Source organism: Halichoeres trimaculatus, unplaced genomic scaffold, assembly GCF_033239565.1.
Source record: "Halichoeres trimaculatus isolate MK-OKI-2021-1 unplaced genomic scaffold, fHalTri1.1 fHalTri1_scaffold_11, whole genome shotgun sequence".
In the NCBI taxonomy this organism is placed as follows: Eukaryota; Metazoa; Chordata; class Actinopteri; order Labriformes; family Labridae; genus Halichoeres; species Halichoeres trimaculatus.
In genome coordinates, this window is record NW_027437189.1 from 20,514,640 (window position 1) to 20,534,540 (window position 19,901).

The 19,901-nt window shown below is 40.2% G+C and overlaps 1 protein-coding gene across 3 annotated transcripts; it reads right to left on the reverse strand.

The window, feature by feature from the left end:
• Nucleotides 1–1,300: 1,300 nt before the first annotated feature.
• plekhn1 (pleckstrin homology domain containing, family N member 1) lies at nucleotides 1,301–14,112 on the reverse strand. Of its 3 annotated transcripts, none has more exons than XM_074681934.1 (16): nucleotides 13,942–14,112; nucleotides 12,202–12,289; nucleotides 11,938–12,099; nucleotides 10,931–11,011; nucleotides 9,904–9,994; nucleotides 7,949–8,082; nucleotides 7,248–7,397; nucleotides 6,140–6,220; nucleotides 5,946–6,021; nucleotides 5,538–5,683; nucleotides 5,052–5,204; nucleotides 4,124–4,366; nucleotides 3,429–3,584; nucleotides 3,006–3,248; nucleotides 2,716–2,776; nucleotides 1,301–1,757 (listed from the first exon to the last, which is right to left on the reverse strand). In XM_074681934.1, exons 1-16 carry the CDS (start codon nucleotides 14,013–14,015, stop codon nucleotides 1,573–1,575), a joined length of 2,124 nt encoding a protein of 707 aa, XP_074538035.1. In that variant the 5' UTR covers nucleotides 14,016–14,112; the 3' UTR covers nucleotides 1,301–1,572. The 3 variants fall into 3 exon arrangements, with proteins under 3 accessions (XP_074538035.1, XP_074538034.1, XP_074538033.1); XM_074681933.1 differs by having other exon boundaries at nucleotides 3,006–3,245; nucleotides 12,202–12,292; XM_074681932.1 differs by having other exon boundaries at nucleotides 12,202–12,292.
• Nucleotides 14,113–19,901: the final 5,789 nt, after the last annotated feature.

Below are 19,901 nucleotides of genomic sequence, written 5' to 3' on the forward strand. Positions count from 1 at the left end.
ACAGAAAGTATGATTTGTTTGAGAAGGGGACTAACTCTGTGCCAGTATTTTTTGTTTTTTACTGTATTTATTAGGTTTTTATGAAACTGGTTCAGTAGGGGGTTTAGAGTATTTGTGATTTGGTTGCTCTGTGAGCTGATTTTTCTGTCTATCTACAATAAACAACTCCTCTGAAAACCCATGCTTTTGTTATTCCAAACTCATATCTCAGGCCTGAGCAAGACTACTTTTGAACACTAGGTGGCAGCATGAGCTTGTGTAAGAAATTGAGGTATCACAGCTGAGTAAGGTACAGCTTTGACAGTATTTAAACCACTTAATTTGTTTTCCACAAGTAGTTCAGGCAGTTATTAAAAAGCATGAAATGTATTGAATATCATCGCAACATAATCTATTTTATTGTCATTTATAAATATCAACAGAATCTCTTTTTTTATGGATGATTATATTTCTCTCCAGTAGATGGCAATGTTGTGCTATTACATGAAAGGTGTCTTCTCGTTTCTAGATCACAGCTCATCAAGCTGCTGCAGAATTCCTGTACTAAAAACAAAAAAACAACAAATTCAGTTTTTATGGAGAGACTGGGTCTAAAGTTTCACAATGTTAGAGTTATGGGAGTCTACGGACCAATGTTTCAAAGAAAAGACCACAATCCTTTTTGTAAAGCCTCTGAAGGTGTGTCAAATTATCTTTGAATTTATTAATACAATCGTTTGACTGTTGTATGATTTTCTCTGAATCTTTGTTACTCTTAACTTTTTTCCCCCTTGATTTGAATCTGTACTTGCTTTTTATTCACCTGGCCCTCTTGTAAGCGTACTATAATAATGTTAATGCGTTGGTTATAACCAATGCTGAACAAGAAAACAGGAACTTTTTGCAATATTTTTTTAAAAATAAATTTTATTTCCAAATATAAATAAACACCTCAAACAAAAAAGAAAAAGCTAAAAAGCCACACAGGGATCAGTACACTGTAGTTATAATATTAGCACCTTTTAAGGCAGTCAGTTTAAACCATGTCTATTTGTCTGATAATGTAGCGTAATAAAATAATACATTTACAGCATTTACAAAAATATACATCCATTACTATAACAAGCCCTGGTGGAATGCTTTGTATAGTTTATAAAAGAAGCAATAAAATAAACTTAACAAATACATTAAGAAACAAAATGAGAAAAATGTTTTAAATATAAAAAATGCTTTTTGCACTACATATTAAATCTTTAGTGCAATTACATAATGCAATAAAATAATAACATTAAAGCACAGTATATACACTTCTTGTTTTCTTTCTTGAATGCTACATATCAAACTGACAAAGTCTGTCTATTATCACTTTCATGATGTCATAAAGTACCTGTACATCCGTAACCATCAGCCCTCCTCCTGCCTTCACTTTTCATTCCTCTGCCTGACAACTCAACCTGTAACAATGCAGTTCATTTGTTGGCTTGCACTGTACTGTTGGAGCAACACAGGCTGTGCTAGTGGGCTTTTATTACCCCTCTGATAGGGATCAGTTGTTTGCACACGTCCAGACGAGTGCCGGCCTTTTGTTTTGCTTTATGACCATCTCTGCTGGGTTGCCATGGCACCACGGCCCATGGCCCCAAAGTCTAATCCTGTCCAGTGTGTCGAAATTCCAGACACTGGCTGAATCATTCCAGCATCACAGTCGTACTCCCAAATGTTGTCATAGTCCATTTCCTGGTCATCTGGTTCTGTGGGTTCGAGGTAGGAGTGGTGATCTATAGACACGAGAGAAGATTCCCAGGCTTTTAGTCTCATACAATGAAAGACAAACCTCGCCCTGACTGAATAAACTTGGCACAGACTCAGCTTACTTGTGATATGATGGGCCAACAAACTGTTACAGTAAAACTGGTAGAGTAACATACATCTACAAAAACACCTTCATTTGTGTTTTATGCTCTCTTCATAGTACAGAAACATGCAGATGAGAACATTTTATCATTGCACTTGTTGTCTTAAATCAAAGTGAAATGCATTTTCCAGTGACGTTCTGATTGGTCTACACTTAAGATTAAAGAGGTTGTAAATTTGTGTGTGACCGTGTCCAGTTGTGTGCTGCCAATCATAGTGCAGGAGTAAATCCAGTCTGTGAAACAGTGTTCTCTTACACTGGGCTTCCCCCACGTTGGGCATCCGCACAAATGGTATTTCAAGCTTCAATGGGCTCTGTTTCATGGGCTCATTTGCACATTTCTGCACTGTCAATTCTGTGGCCTTTAGCCTTCTGTCTACCTGCTGACAGACCCAAGAGTTCGGTCAATCCAAAGTGGAGGCAGTGTTTAATTTAAGGTACATTCAAGTATGAGCTATGCTGTGCGTCCTTGGTGGTATTTATGAAGCTGGCAGACATTGTTGCCTGTCTTCACACATGTGAGGAAGTAAAATACAGTAGGGTAACAGCTGCAAATTAGAACTGTGTCTTCTGTCACTATGGGATTTTTTGTTTGTACTACAAAAAGTAAGTCTTGGGTCTCTGGTGTTATATTTATCTAAAACAAAAAGTGTTTTTTTTTTTAGTCTAGAATAGAATAAAGGAGAATAAAGCAGTGATTGCAGTTATAGACATTCTTTTATACCCATTCATGCTGAAGCAACACACATGAGTACTTGAACTCTGAACATAGGCAAACTATTAATATCTTTGGTCTGAGACCATATGGCTTTAGTTCTTACCTGGTGAGTAACCATAGGGTTTCTGAGAGTTGCTCCTCACAGCGCTCAACGGGGTGACAATCTAATAACAGATGTGAAAACAAAAGAAAGTTACTTCCTGTGATCACTTACAACAAACACTTTCATGTAACCAAAGATATGTGTTTCATATGTAGCACTTGTTCAAATATCACCTGCAGAACAAGTACATACACAGACTCTGTGAACACTGTGAACCACTATTGCACTTTGTAGCTCAGCATTCCAGAAACCAGAGTGTCCTGAGAGACGAGTGTATCTTTGTTTCTCACCTGCTCTTGCACTTGGCCGGGCACAGGAAGCAGCTTTAGCCTCGACACAGCCTCGGCTCTCTGTTCTACTTGTCTTTGAGGACTCTCCATCTCCAGACCCAGAGCTGGACCCTGGGAGTTGATCAAGACCAGACTTCTTCTGCAGCGCCTGCCCATAGGAGGGGTGCTGAGCTGGAATGGGGAGGACATGAATTGGGGGCCCTGGTGGTAGTGATGCTGTAGAGGCTCTTGCCAGCTCTGCTGCTAAAGATTGGAGAAATTTTGAGTCAGAGCTTTTACAAGCATATAAAATAGAAGTTGTTAAACAGATATAGAAGTAATTTGGTTGTCAAAATATCCATCAACGTGTCTATCTTTATGTGCAACCAGACAGGCTGTACAGGTGTAATTGATCTTAGACATCCACTACGCTGACACACTTACCATCGGCCTAGCTTCATCCATGGAGTAGATTTCAGGGCTGCATGGCTCATCATACAGGGGTGACAAGGGCTGCCGGGGGGGACACATGTCTGAGTGACGCTGAGGTGTGTTCAGGGAGTAGTTTAGGGAAGTCTGAGGAGTGCTCCAGCTGTTAGACTGATGACAAAAGACATAAACAAATCCAGGATTTAGGCTAAAACAAAAAGTGGTTCTAGGATAAAATGAGGATGATCGTTTCCTCCTGTCTCTTTATCTGTCTGTGTTTCATGCTTTGCAGCTTTTCAGTTGGCAATCACATAAGCCTCACTTAAGGATCAGATTACCGAGCAGAGGTTTTGAACTAACGCCAGTTATGATCTACAGCCATGTTTGTGTGAGAATGATCTGGCGTCTCACAAATCTGGAGCATTAAAGACTGCACTCTGTACTGTCCTATTGTGCAGAATGGTGGCTTCAGCTTTTGTTTAGAGATAAAATTGGTCTTTCATTTACAGCTCCATTAAGAAGATTGATCTATCAACCTCCCTTCTGTTCAAAAGCAGCCATTAGGCCATATGTTAACACCATACATGACTGTCCCTCCCAGCTGACTGCACGGTGTATCTATTTTAGTGGCTGCACACATGAAATGTAAGATAAGGCAACAGTCATCAGGGGTACATTAGGTTATTAAGTTAGAGGCCAGACTGAATTACCTTGACAAGCGGGGTTTTCTCCTGCCGCTGCGGGCTGGCATGGTGCAGAGCAGAGTAGGGTGTGCTGTAGACCTGAGACAGCACTGAGCTATCAGCAGGCTGGAGATAGGAGCTGCGCTGTGGGGAGGAGTAGCGCAGTGACAAAGGTCGGAGGTCACGCTCAGGCCTGGTGTGGGAAGACACACTGTTGGTCCGACTGCCCAGGCGTGCGGTCTCGGTGGAGGAGGGACGACTGGAGCTGTACTGTAGGAGACAAAAATATAAACAAAAGTCAGCTAAGCCTTGAGTTGTGGTTTTCAACATGGATACATCAAGAATTAGATCACCAAAGTTTTTTTGGTACAACAGCTTATATGATAAACAGACTGAGTTTGCAACATGTTTCTGCTGTTTCTCTTACAGTAAAACATAAATGTGAAAACTCGTTATCATTTGAACCAGCTTGGTCAGGTCAGATGCGGAATAAAAGCATGATGTCTAGGCAGCAATCCCTCTTCAGTTTCATTAAATCGGACAGGTTGTTGGCCTGGGTATATTTTCTTCTGAGAGGGTTTGGGAAAAAGTCCTGATCGTGCAAAGTGCCACACTGAATCAGCATGCATCATACATTCTTATATTGTTTTATATACAAAGCTTTTTGATTGAAGTATGTAGCAGCCATAAGAAGTTAGAATCACTAACTTTTTTCTTTCTTTTGGTACTTGTGCTAAAACACCTGAGGATCATCACCTGAGACATGGTAACAGGAGTAGTTTGGTCTTACCTACTTAATAATTAACACTGTAAAAGAAAGGTTTTCCTGCTCAGCTCCACCAAAACAAACAATGATTTAGCAAAGCAGCATGAAATCTTTAATATAATTTACTCTCAAAGTGTATTTGTGTCTGCTTTTGTTTATTAGCTCAGATGTAGCACACAGCTGACTCACACAGAGGGGCTCGGTGTATCCAGGGGACAGAGGGTTGTCTTCAAGAATGGGTCGATGAATGTTGTGGGATCCATATCCGCTGGTTGACTGGCTGAACTTAAAGGACCCTGATCTTCCTTGACTGTTTCCACTCCACCTATCAAACTGTGGAGCCTGTGGTTTAAAAAGGGAAAAAAATACTAATTTTGAATATTACATTCTAAGCAAAGGATCACAGAAAGTAAGATTTATATATTTTCTGAGGCTGCATGATTACTGACTTCTAATTCTATTGAATATCATTCCACCAACTTGCACAGTTTTTACAAGCAAGAAACAAAGGTCTATCTTCTCTCCCTTTTTACTGTTCTTCTCTTCACATTTTGATTTATTGAACACAGGTTAACAGACCAGGTGGGGACAGCTTACGTGATAGTTCTGTATCAACTGCATCTGTGAATAGTTTAATTGTTTTTGGTCTATGAAAGGGAAGAGGGCGGGCCTCACCTCTCTGTTCGTCGGGGTGTAGATGATATCATACACAGGGGGCGGAGGGCTAAGAACGGGCACGTCAGCAGCTTTGAAATGCTGGATCCAGTCACAGAACTCTGCCCTATCCAGACACGACACCACTATGGGGTTGATCAGCTTCCCTGGGAAGAGAGGAGGGGGAGGACAAAGCCTGTCATTCGGTCCAGTCGCTCACTGGAATGTGCTATAGTCAGATTGTCATTCACTGGGGATAAAATCAGCTCATTCATAGAGGGTTAAATGCTGTGACGTTAGTGAAATCATGTAAAAGGCCACATAGCGTAAAACATCCATATAAATGCAGACTTATTTAAATTTCTGTGTTTTTCTCCTCTACCAGTGTGCTGAAGAGACTACAGTCCATCAGTGATTCAGTGTATTTACCTTCAATCATAAACGTGTTGGGCTTGACATCTTGGCAGGGCGTGGTCACAGTAATCATGTTGAGAGGAAGTTTTCCCTGTAATAAAAATGCCTGTTTAACAAAACTATTTGACGCATCCAATGGAAACACTGTACACACAAAGCTCAGGATATGATTAAGCTTGAGAGTGAAAGTTCACCAGGATCGGTGTTACCTTGTAGAAGAGTCCATCGTTCTCCTCTGATAAGATGATCAGTGTTGATGGGTACATGACCAGAAGTCTGTCACTTTGTTCCTGTGAAAACAACATTTAGGTTCATTTTGTGTTTGTCAAGTAGTCTCTGTGATCCATTGTGTGTGTTTGTTCTTTGTTTTGGATATATATATTTTTTGTAACTAACATAATTTCCCCTGAAAATATCAAAATCATTTTGCAACCAATAAATTAATCTGTCTTCAGGGTTTGTTCTAAACGAAATAGTTAAAGATGAAATCAGCCTCTTTGTAAAGACTGAATGTCAGTTTGTAGTTTGTAGATAAATAATAAGAAGGTGTTCAGATGTATCATTCTTTGATAAAGTTTTACACTTTGAATCCCAGTAGGATGTTTAATCTAACTAGTTAGCGGGGCGTTTAAAGGTGCGGCAGACAGAGCGTTTATGTTTCTTCTCGCTCTCAGAGGGTGTGTCCGGACAGACAGCTGACATTCCAGCTGTGAGGTGAGTCGAGTCACTGCGTGAGCTGGGCAAATGCCTCTAACACACCCAGGCCTTAAATCTCACACACTTCAATAGAACTGCCGCTATTTCCCACAGTGAATTAAATACTGGTATCCATGCAAGTAGCATCATGACCATGCTTTTTACTGGCTGCATGTGAGGCTGTGTCAGCATTATTTGTTTGCACTCAGGTCTGAGTTGGTTTGCAAGCAGTCTTAGATTATCATCAGTTTTTGCAGCTGGTGGATAGTGTGTCCCACCTTAGCAGAGACATAAAAATAATAGAGTTATACCTACTGACAGCTACACTTTGCCAAAACTTCAGCTCCACCTTTCCACACTCCTTACATTGTGTTGAGGTAATGTGTGTGTTGCGCAATGTAAAAACTGTGTGAGTCACCTGGATTAGGAGATGATGATAACCTGCCTCTGGTTGTCACGGGAAAAATTCCCAGACTTTGAAAACATGTATGTATCACAAGTTACAGTCCTCTATGCTGTTTTTCCCATTAATAGATAAGATGAGATCATTTTTTACGTCCATGTGACAGGTAAGAATGAGTCAGTCTTCATAAGAATCCATGATGAGAGGAGATGTCATACCTGACAGGGAAGATGTTGGAGTAGTACTTTGGTGACATAGGTGATGGCACCCAGGCTGTCCCGCTGTGAGCCCTCCCACTCATAGATGGGCTCTCTGTTGATTGAGTTCCTCAGCTCCTCTCTGCCCTCGGGAGCTTCCTTCTGGTTAACCTACAGAGGAAACACGGAGAAGGACAATTAGTTAAGTAAATATGAACAAGAGTTGTTCCCTTAAACCAATTTAAACATGTTGGTTTGAGATGTCTTTCTGTTAATATCTGTTGTTTGTTTAAAAGCTTCGCTACTCAAGTTGTTTTCTTCTGTTGTTGTTCCCTGCCTGTGTGTCCTCATCGAGGTCAATGGTTTCACTTGCCATTTCCCCACCTGTGGGTGCAGAGTCAGCACATTAACCCTTCACAGATGTGAGGTTGCTTTGATGTAGGCGATGATGCAGTGATGGCCACTCCTGAGTATCCATACCTCAGAGCCTGCAGCGACCTACTTGACTCATCAAATCTACAACCACTCCCTGTTTATCAGAAGTGGTTGAAACTTTTTTTCTGGTAAATACCCCAGGGTGGATTAAGGATGTCCACATTCACGTGTTTGTTTGAATGTAAAAACAACAGGTCTTAGTATTTTTTGTGTTGCGAGAGTCTTATATAAATCAGCAAAGACCACTTTTGAGTGAATGTGATTTAAAACAAAGCTTTTAAACTTACTTTAACTCTGGTGTAGTTTTCAGGTGCTATCGCTGTCCCTCCATTGGCCTCAATGTTTTCTTTGAGCAGGCCAAACCATAAATCCATCTCTTCTTGGTTGGCACAGTACACAATGATGGGGTTGAGGCTAACTCCTGGAAGATACAAAGGTCGCAAGATTAGAAAGGGAAAGTGTCAAACAGTCTTCCTTTTGAGAGCCTCTTATCAGAGAGCTTGCCACCATGGTGTTCAATCATTAACTATGTCTACTGTTGGGCTGTTAGGAAACCGTTGCACAATAGAAACAATAAATGCTAACACATGTTCAAGGAGGTAAACCACATGTAAAGCCGCCTGTGGAAGATCCCCCTTGACCTCCTTTATTTGGCATTTAAATCATAGCAGATTTAGCCTCCCACACAGTGCTTACTCAGGAGGAATGAACTGGACCTGGGATGAAAGAGCTGGAATCTCACTGTTTCCATCAGTCCCACACATACCAGAGATAACCAGCAGAGATAGCCTGTATCATTCCAGCCCTATGGCTTTGAGCTGAATCTATTGAGAGCTGACCCAGGTTACTACTCCTTAATAAATCGCTAATCTGGACTGATCTGCTGTCTTTCTTGTATTCCTTGCTTTTTAAGTGTAGACCTTGACCGTAGCATTCTCCCAAAGGTTTTGTTTTTTTAACGCTCATGTAAGCCTAAGCAGAAGTAAGCAAAGTGTAAGGCTCTTTCCTGCTCTAACGTTCACTGAGTTTACAGGGCTTTTAACTGTTGTTAGAGAGTAGTTAACCATCATTATCTAACTCTCGCAGCCACATTAATTCAAACCATGTGAAGGATTCCCGGAATTTTGACGCACTGTCTCGTGCTGTGTTTGCCTCGTCACTCTTAAAACTCTTAAGACAACATTTACGCTAAGGTTGATTCATGTTTTTCCTCTTGAGGGCATGGCGCAGATCTTAGGGATGAAATTTCTCCCGGATCTCACACTCGACTCAGAATTACGTCACGCTTCCTCTACATGTTTCCTGTCAGTGATGTTTCCCATAACCTTAAATAAAGGTTCAAGCTTTACAATAAAACAAATGCAATACAATCCTCTGAAAAAAAAACAAGCTTAGTCTTGAGGAAACAGTAAAGGGAGAAATTTCATACATGGCATAAGAGTGTCAATATTTTGACACCCAAGATGTTTAAGATACGAGCAAGATAATGAGAATAAAACATACACACTGAGTAACCCTACACTCTTTAACGCATTTGTTTATTTGCATTAATCTGACTGCACCATTTTTATTGTTTCCCAGGCAATGACCAACTCTTTCATAAAAAGAAGTTGATCTTCTAATGTTTTTCTCCTTCAGAGTTCAAAAGCTACGAGTGACATTTCTACCAAACATTAACCTGAGCACTTTTTGGAATGTACCATAGATTATATCCAGTGACAAGGCTGAGAGTGGTAGCTGAGCTTTTCTGTGCGACAGCTGGGCTGACTGAAGTGCACCTGTTGTCTAACAAGCGGGGCCTTTAAGCCCGGTTTGGCCCCTTGACCAAGGGTGAAGGGGGCCCAGCTCTAGTTAGTGTTGGGGTTGAGTGGAGGTGAAGAGGGTCACGGCACCTTTGAATCACTGGAATTTGACAACACAGGAAATGCTGCCGCTTGGAAATAGCATGTGGGTTCTCTCAAAGAAAGGAAAACTGATGAGAGGGGCGACCATAGCAGACCAGTCGTAACAGCCAAAAACTGTGATGTGAATAAATTAAATGGCGATAAATATAAGAAACAAAGAAGGAAGAATGAAGGCCATTTCTACGTTTCTTGACAACCTTCTGGATGTAATGGTGCAAGTTAAAGTGATTGGTTTGTTAAATTCAACAGAGTCAATAATACTTTAAACAGATTATCACAACATTCCAGCGCTCTCTGCCAGCACCCACTTGTATCCTCTTTACTGAGTTCATACTCACCGTTTATTTGAAAAGCGAATTCCTGGGGTTGGCTGTGGTTGCAGTTCTGTTGCAGGTTACAAATGGTGATCTCTTTCAAAGGCAGAGTTCCCTGCACACAATTCAAGAAAAATAAAAGAACTTTATCATCATGGAACTGAGATCTGCCTCCTAAGCCTATGATGTTTTCATTAGGGCTGCAGCTATTGAATATTTTAGTATTCGAGTATTCTACTGAAAATTTCATCGATTAATTGAGTAATTGGATAAAAAACATTTTTGTTTAGTTAAAGAGCAGTTATTTTTCAAATAAAAAATTTTCTCTTTAAGAAATAGAATTTTCTGATACAGCATGTCAATAAGAGCACTTGCTTTGGTTGCTCCAAAATTTGTAAACATACTTTGACACATTTTTTTGTGCCTTGTACATCTCATCAAATGTTGTGGACCCAAATGGCACCCGTTTCGTAGAATGACCCATTAGTCTCCAAACTCCAGATAAGAAGCTAGATTTGTTGCTAGTTGCTATTTTGTATAAGAGGTAGCTTGAGGGGTCTGAAAACTCTCTTAATATGGCCTCAGCTGTAATTGAATTACAACTCTTTGATATTTTTTAAAATTAAACGATTCCTCGAGGCTGAGCAAATTACTCGAGTATTTTTTGTAATCACGTACCTTGAATTATTCGAGGAATCGTTTCAGCTCTAGTTTTCATGTCTGTCTCCTATTCGTCATGTATTTCTGACTAACATTGCACACAGGTGCTGAGCTGTCTCTTTTTGGCTCGAGAGTCTGGCTTTCAACAGATTCCATAAAATTATGATTAATGGCTGCTCAGGCTTTATGACACAGGTGAAGAATCATGATTATCTTTTTGTTTACTAACAGGCTGCTGGTTGACAGGGTACGCATGTCAAAGGGATTGATTGCATAACATGAAACTCTTCCCTGTAGGGGTCTTAGAAGAGGACCAATCTGAGATAGGAGCCAGTTCTGAGGAACTTGAAGCGAGGATTGTGCTATTGGTTCCAGCTGTAATAAATCTTACCTGGTACGTCAGACCGGTTGTGTTGTTTGAGACGAAATGAAGGTGTGTCTGGAAGAGATCCAGGTAGCAATCATGTACATCCTGCAGAAAAAGAGAGTGATACTGTTAGAGGTGTTGATAAAATGAGTCCTGTCAGAGAATGAATGTCTTACGGGAAATTAACATGTCTTGTGTTACAATAATTGTTTCTGACATTATACAGGGTCTTAATTTGACATTTAACAAGCATAGAAGCTGATTTCACAAACTAGTTTAACTGCATGTCTGAAAGGTCATGTTTTAGTCTGATGAGGTCAATGTCATACATGACAGTCTTAACTGCCTTTTCCTCCTCTGTCTTAAAGCTTTCAATCACTGTCATGATTATTTTTTTGATATTGAAACATCAGCTATAAAAGGTTCTTCTTTTTCATGGCGAACCATCCCTTTTAATTGTTTGTGTACAGTCCTCCTCGCTAATGCTTTTGCAATTACCGTGTACAATTCAAAGTGTTCCTTCCCTGTCATGAAGCCGTTCCTTAAATCAACTTGTCTTCGTACTTTTTGACAGATTAGTTGTGTAACTGCTGTGACAAATTACATTGAGGAGCCGTTGTGTCCTCTATCAGTTCCTGGGATCAGAGAAACACTCTCTACCCTGAGGTTTTCTCCCCGAGATGTTTCACAACCACAGCAGCAACGAGCATGTCCAAACACAGGCTGCGGTCCGCTTTGTGGAAAACTGATGGATTATTCAGAGGCAGCCACCACGTCAGTGCCAGCAGTGCGTTTCAGTGTTCTCAGTGGCCACAGAGTAACATCCTGTTATTCTCCACAGTTTTGTTTGTTTTGACACATATGGTTCACATAGATGACTGGCATGATGTGTCATTTTAGGCTTGTTCATTGTTTAAGACCTCATTTACCACACTGAGGATTGTGAAGTGGGAGCTTTGATTTCTTTTATTGTTGCTTTCCTGCTGTTACAACACAAAGAGTCATGAAAAAAAATGTTTTGTTCCGCTCACCTGGCAGTGGAGGAAGCGGAAACGGACTTTGGAGCTGTGAATCATGCGTCCGTAGTTCTTCACATTGATGCTGCTTTTTTTCCAGCCATTAGCCGGGTCGTAGGGAAATGGGGGGTTCCATTTAATGTTTTCTATCGTCTGAAGATCTTTGTGGGACATTTCCTGCAACAAGTCAGAAATCAAGTTAGAAATCAAATATCTCACACAAGAGGACATTTGAGTGAGACATCATCTCTATTTCCTACATGCTTAGTAGTTACTTACTTTCCGAGGGGTGACGGTGCACAGGATATTGATAATGCTGTTTGACTTCTCCTGTCCCTCTTGGGGATTCTTCTTGCGAAACAGGCGGCTGCTACCAAAGATAGGAAAACCACGTGTTACTACTCACTCCCCAATGTTTACCATCTATTCTATGTTTGCTGTTCAGTTAACTTCCCCACTACAGGATTAACAAGGAGGATTTCAGTGTATAGATTTCTTTAATCCACAATTAGTATTGTCGGACAGAAAGTTGGTCTACTTGGAATATCATTTGCTTCCCTGTTTTGCATTTCAAATTTGGAGCCACTACTGTAAACCTCACACAGAGTCCTGAACTACTGACAGATTTACATTTTCTCAGCCAGTTGATCAAACATTGTGGTCTATACATATTAACCGTTCCCTTTGTCTTCACTTCATCAATGCAAGCCATTTAAAAGATAGACACAATCAAGTCCTGTGTTTCTGATAGTGAGGATATGCATAGGAAAATCAGCATTCAATGTACCTCTTTGTTTTGCATGACCCTCAGTTGTTAACATCAGTGTCACATCTATATGAGGAAACTCCCTTGCAGTGGTGATAAGCCAGGGAAGCTGTTTTAACAAGCTCATCTTGCAGTTTATCTGCTTATCTGTACACATGTGTGCCAGGATCCAAACTGTAACAATGCAGGCTTTTGTCTGCATGGTGGGAATCAAGGTTTGTCTAATCAGAAAGGCCATGTCCAGCATCAATCAGTGAGTGTAAAGAGAGTGATGTTATTCCTGCTCCCCCTTCTTTTAAACCATATATCATAGACAGAGAAAGTGAGCAAAGGGGTGAATGCTGATGCAATTTGAAGTTGCAACATGTAGGAGGAATGTAGATAATAGACAGTTTGTAGTTTTGCACACTTCACATTCTCTAAGTCACTGCTGTGGCATTTACTCCTCTTATGGGAATACCTGAGCCTGGCCTGATTTACCTACACAAAGAACAGGTAGGAAACACAAGACAGTCAAACAGTGAAGCTATTGTCCATGCTGAGTGTGAGCCGTTGGGTTTTGAAAACTGAGGGTTGTTTTTATTTGAAAAGCATGTCACATTTGATAAAACCAGTCATTGAATCTGTACTCAGCTCAGGGGAGAAGGCAGAAGCAGAGGCTAATTAAAATCAGATGTGCTGGTCCAGCAGTGTGGGCTGACCAAAAGGTGACATGCCTGGGCATATTAACCTGGAGGACTTTCAAAAACAAGATTTAAAAAAAAGAAAACCTTTTAGTGCAAGAAAGTTTCTTAAATCTCATTAATGCTCTGGCGTCAGACTTCATCAAGCTGTTTACTTGCAGATCAAGTATCACAAACCAAATATACCTTAACTGCCTGCATGTGATTTGTGATAATGATGGGGTCAGGTCCTGATTTTGGAGGGAAACCAAATTCACCAACAGCTGGCAGATCATCTTCACAGAGATGCAAAGAGGAGGCAAATGGTAACTGGATCATTGACACCGTTGGCCAGTCCAGCACCACTGAGGCACGACTATGACTGTCCTGTCTGACCATGTGATCCTAACCCTGAGCCCTCAAACTTCACAGCCTCTGTTTAACCCTTGTACTCAAACCCTGAGAAATACCCAAATTCCTTCCAGCTGAAAAGCAGAGACTATAATAACAAACGTCAGTCAAAGGGATGACATGTGCTCAAAAGGAACATGCGGACACAAGTACAGTAAAGACAGAATGAATTTTTCTTACCTGTTTCTGCGGATGAAACTCTTGCTTGAGAATCTGAAGTTGTGCTGGGGGACACAGGACATGCTGCTCCCCATGTTGTCGTCCTCTCTGGGGCTCTGTGCGCCTCTGAAAATGAACTGTTGCTCCCTCTGTAATGAGTGAGTGTAATCCAAGAGTGCAGTGCGCTCCCTGCTGAAGTCAGACTTGTACTGAGAGAGAAGTGGGCAGGGTGAGGGCTGTATAGTGAGACCGGTGAGAATGTGTCTGCGTAAAAGAGGTGGAGTTTGTGACTGTGTCATAGACTTTGTGTGTGTCAGATAACCAGTAGGACTCACACCTTCTGTGAGCAGCCTCTGTCTGTTAAATCAATCCCAACAACAAAGACAGGGGGTCTAGGAGAAGTGTGCCTTTTCACACCTTCCAGGGGCCAAATGGAGCTCATTGTTGGGTCACTACTGTAATGAGTGCTCACTAAACACGCTGGATGGTGTTTGTCAATCAAGGGAAGAGATGGGGGGGCTTCCAGTGGCATGCCCAGACATGAAAATGCAGACCCTTTTGTGGACTATTTCTGTATTAGCTCACATGATTAATACAAACCAGTGCCATTTTGACCCACATGTATCAGGGAGTTGCTGTTCTACCATTTCCTTCATTTAAAGTTTTGTTTAAACATGAAAGAAGAATATACTGAATTTCAAAATGGATCAAACATCATCATATGTTTGATATGAAAAGTTCAGGTTTTTGTTTTTGAGGTTTTTGTTCTGCTGTTTTTCAGATTTCTCTTGGGTGTTAACTTACAGTTCAGTCATCTGTCAGCAGGTCGAGAAGGAGGATAGTTTCTACAGGTCTGTGTATTCAAAGGTTCTAATTTTCATAGGTCAAGAGGTGTATGCAAACAGGACATGTTTGCATACAAGTTTTTTTTTCAGTGAACTAAGTTCTTCAGCAGTGTGGTAAGGAGAATAAATTACAAATAAGTAATGAAAATACCACTTAATATGTCTCATTTAATGATAAATCAGCTGCTCTTTGTTTTGATTCCACTCCCTAATGAACAGCTGTACATTTGAACTTAAAGATACTGTAGCCTAAATACTACAAATATCAACATGTACTTCATGATCTGGCATTGCACCTTTATTTTACCTTTTAGCAATTTAGTTAGCAAGGTTTGTTTTTGGATTTTAACCTTAACAACTCAGTAGATAATGAACATAATGTTTTATCAGGCTGGTTTCCCTTTAACAGACAGTAACATGTGGTTTGATCAACCAGGCTGAGGAGTCAAACACTCATGATCATCTTGTGTTTGCTCAGAAATGAGGTCATTGTCTGTGGCGAGCTGCTTTACTGCAGTCATAGTATGAAACGTGCACAGCTTTTGTCAGGGAATGGCAACCTGTTCAGCCGGATCACTCAAACGGATTCACCTGAGGCAGCAACAGTCATCAGCTTGTTAAAAACCAACTGTAGGGCTGTTGTCACCTTGCAGCTGCTCAGGTACTCCCTTAGTGTTCTGTAAAATCCTGCTTTATGGGCCACTGGGATCATGACAAATAATGCAATCAACGAGGAATAGTGGTAGAGGAGCATGTGGTTCAACTGGATGTAAAACGTCTCCATACGTGCCTGGCGGGTGAAACACATGACCCAGGAGAAAGTCTTTGATCACATGTGCACATATAGGAAGACTTGGGTTAAAAAAATCACTTCAAACTACTTGTCATTCAACAATGTGCTTAAAATTATTACCTGTTTGTTGCAAGGTGAGAAACTTTATGCCTATTATAGCATTCTGATCTGTCATGGAAAATGAGAAGGCCAAATTTCTGTCAGTTTCATCAGAAACAGGAGCAATCAATTGCACCGTTCCTACCTGTGGGCAAACATCACGGGAAAGCAGGGAGATAAAACTTGATGAAACATGCAGACAGCATGGTGACTCACCTTGGTCCCACTATTACCTAAATCTAAAGGAAGACAGCCAAGTGGGAAACTGAGCAGGGATTTTTCACTGACGTCAGTTCAGTTTCACTTTGGTGTTTCAGGCACATCACCAGACTTTACCGAGATTGTTGTTGTTTCAGGATAAATGCAACTCTTTCCACATAGTTCCTTTGTGCAGGTCAGAAAAACTTTGTAGTATAATTTAACATACTATACCTGTTTTGATTTTTGTTACTCATACACATAACATTGAGAGTCAAACATTTTATGAACTCATATGCTTTACTATGATCGTAAGCTAATACACTACAAGCCCTGACTACATTTTAACTTGCAACATCTTGGTATGTTACAGTAACTATTCTTTGCTTGTTAACATGATGACACAATCATTATAACGTGCTAGTTATTTGCTTGACTGTTAAATGTCTGACTGGGTAGATGACACGTGAGACAATGTTATGAACTTTTAAAACATTGTAATTTACATTCTAACAGATGGGCCAAGCATCGTTCTTCCTTTCCTATTTATATCATCTGAACTCTAAGTGACTGTTTGACTTGAAAGTTAAATAGAGTACAGCAAATACCTTATTCTGATGGGGTTTTTTTTGTTTCACTACTCCATTGGACAAAAAATCCTTTATTATATTTGCCAGCTATGATTTTTCTACTATGCAACGAAGGTTTCAACCCAAGAGTTCTCAAACCAACCCACCTTTTCCTATACAGCATACCAATAACATTTTACTAACATATTTAAGGACATCACATTTGACCGTTTTGACTCTATGAAACTGACAGAACTACAAGCACAACTTCATCCTGCATCATGCACGCGTAAGCCAAGTGTCTCAGAGTGAGAACGTTGATTAGATCTACTCTTTAAAGCTTCTTTATATTCGGTTTAATCACGCCTTACTTTAACTTAATCAGTGCCCTTGAGTAGTTTAAGAGTTTTAGGAGTGCTTCAGGTAGTTGTAATGTTCTTCATGTTTCAGCCTTCTCTTTAGACTTTTACACTTAGCATCTTCTCAACATGCTGGAACAGAGTTTTGCCAACTCTACATATGTGTTCTTACATGTTAAACCTTTTGACAAAGTCAAGAACAATTGTATGAGGCATAAAAGGCACAACATGTAAGATAACAATAGAGTGTCACAAACACACAAATACACACACTCTCAGACATGCTCATACACAGAGTCCCATTCTACCCCATTGGCTGCATATTGCCACTGTCTCTTACACCTTTGTTAGTATCTCCAACAGAGAATCTCAAAGCTACACATGTCAGTATTACACATTTTAGCTAACCTTTAAATGGCAGGATTTATCAGTGTTATGATGGGACTTTTTGGCCCAGCTATTAAAGACCTGTCAAAACAGCTTCAGACATTTTCTTAAAATGTATTTTCACCACATTTATCAAACTGTAAATTTCATCTTTATAAATTTCCTCTACATGACTCTACTATGTCAACAAACAGTTGTCTTAATAGACAGAAAAGGCTTATATTGTGTACAAGCTGGCAATAGTGGTAATTTTGCAACTCACCCTTGCAGTTTCATGTCACATTGCGCATTTGGAAAAGGGGAATACCATGTGCTTTGCCAAGAGCAACAGTTTAATCAGGAAGAACAAGCAGCCCATTCATTTTTCCTTACACTGTTTTGATAAGCTGCTTCCCGCAACCTGCATTCTGCACTGAAAAAGGGTTTAATTTCGGGGATGTGATTCCATTTCATAGTCTGTATAATTTTCTCAAGTTAGTCCATATGAAAACTTAAATCCATTAAAATAATAATAATAAAAAACCTTTTCCTGCTTGTTGAAATCACCCAGTTTATTTTGTTGGTTCTTCATCTATTCAGAAAAAGAAAAGAAAAAAGAATACATGTCAATTTATCAGTGTGTGGTGGGTTGAACTTTGGTTCCTCTCAAGAAGTCACCCGCTTGTGTTTATCCAGACTCAGTGGGTGAGAGCAGCGGTGCTAAAGTCACACCTCAGGCCACTAAAACGGAGCCTGGATATGAGGCCCTCAACATCAGGTGTTCAACAGAGAATCGGACGTGCCAAAGTTCTCACACAGGACGCCCATAAAGAGATCTTAATTGGACCCCAGCTCTCCTTTGAAGGCAAGACCAAGTTTCAAGATTTCCTTTGATCTCAACTGACGTTTTACCAATAATATAAAAAAAATGAACTACTTTGAGAAACTGCTGCAATCATAGACTGTAAAATTTAATCTATTCAACAAAATCTATCATTTACATTGAGTAAATGATAGATTCAAGCTAACCTAAGATGTAGTACACTATACTGTACTATAGACTAAAAATAATGAGAGAAGCTAAAAAAAAGTTCCCATGACAGGATCCATCAACATGTCCTGATACATTGGACAATCCTGATTTCTTTGTCCATGTCAGTGCACCAAGGCTGGACTTGGTGTTAGAGATGGGTACCGAACCAGTTACCTATATAGATACAGACCAAATTCCATCAGCAGTACCAAGTACCAGCTCACTTTAAATCAAACAGTACCATGTTTAGGTACCTAAGCGTATCGTGACTGTGAGGAGTGGAAGAGTGAGTGATTTTCCATGCTGAACATAAACACAGCATTGCAAGGTTCTATATTGAAGAATGAAAATGTTAAACTGAAAAACTTTGCGATTTTATTATCAGAAAAATTAATATTTATTACCACATTAACACACACAAAAGTACCTAAATTTGGTACTGCTGAGTGCTGGTACTAGTTGCCAGGCACAAGGTATTGGTACCACACCGTTTCAAATGTGAAAGGTACTCTTCCCTACTTGTTGGACTCTAAGACACAATGAAGCAGCTTTATTGACATTTTCACTTGGCATACATTCTTCTACTTCTACTGTACTACATTTTATTGTTTTACTGTATGTGAGCAGAACTTATCACCTTCCATCACTTCTTTAATGCTTCTGTCTGTGTATATTTGCAGTCACTTACCTATTTCACTTTCAAGCACATTTGTCTTTTATGAGTTGCCTGACATTACCTTGAACATTTTGAAAACTGGTTGTGTCAGATTCTTTAAAATTCACTTCAGAACTGACTCTTTGAATGGTATTTTAATTGTTTCATACACCCTTTGTAGATCTGTTGCTTAAGAACTAAATGTTTTCAAATGCTTCAACCCTGAACACACCAATGAAGCTATAAATAGCTTTGATGGGGTTAAAAGATTTTACATTCCAAGTCTTATCTTAAGTGGCAGATGAAAAAGTGGATAGCTTCTCACAATAGGTGCAGCAGTACTGTTGACACCCTGTTCATCCAGAGGAGGTGACTGCATCTCCATGTCTTGATAATAGTTGTGCAGAGGCTGACACTAGGAAATGGGGAGAGGCCGTAGTGGAAAGAATGCTACCATGAAGGAACTGACTGCTTACCAGATCAGCTGCAGCAACCCTCATCTAGACAGGTTGTAAACATATCTTTATAGTAGCATTGATGACTCACCGCTGTTGGAATATGACACAGCAGTCTACACACACCTTTAGATTGTAACACATACATGCATTCACAATAGAGTCAAGTCAGTTTCAGTTTAGAAACCACCCCTTATAAGGCATGAAAGCCACATTATGAACCCTGGCACTGAAATGAAAGTCATGGGTTGTCTTGAAGCAATGATGTCTGTCCCTGGGTGAGATATGTCAGGCAGCAAGTAAACATTTTGTCATCATAGCTGATGTGTTGGAAGCAGGAAATATGATCAGGTGTGAGGATGTGAACCATGTTGATATCGACGGCTAGATGACAGTCCAACTAAGTCCGAAACTACCAGACCTGATGAGATAGGCAGGATTTATTTCTTCAGGTAGTCATGTTGTTGTCATTGACTGGTGTATAATCCAAACAGCTATGAACTGTGTTACTTTTTTCTGTAGGGCCCCTATAAACTACTGGAAGCCTAATATTAACTATTTTCTTCATCATTTCTGTCACTGTAGTTTCTAGATGGCATTTTTTTGCAG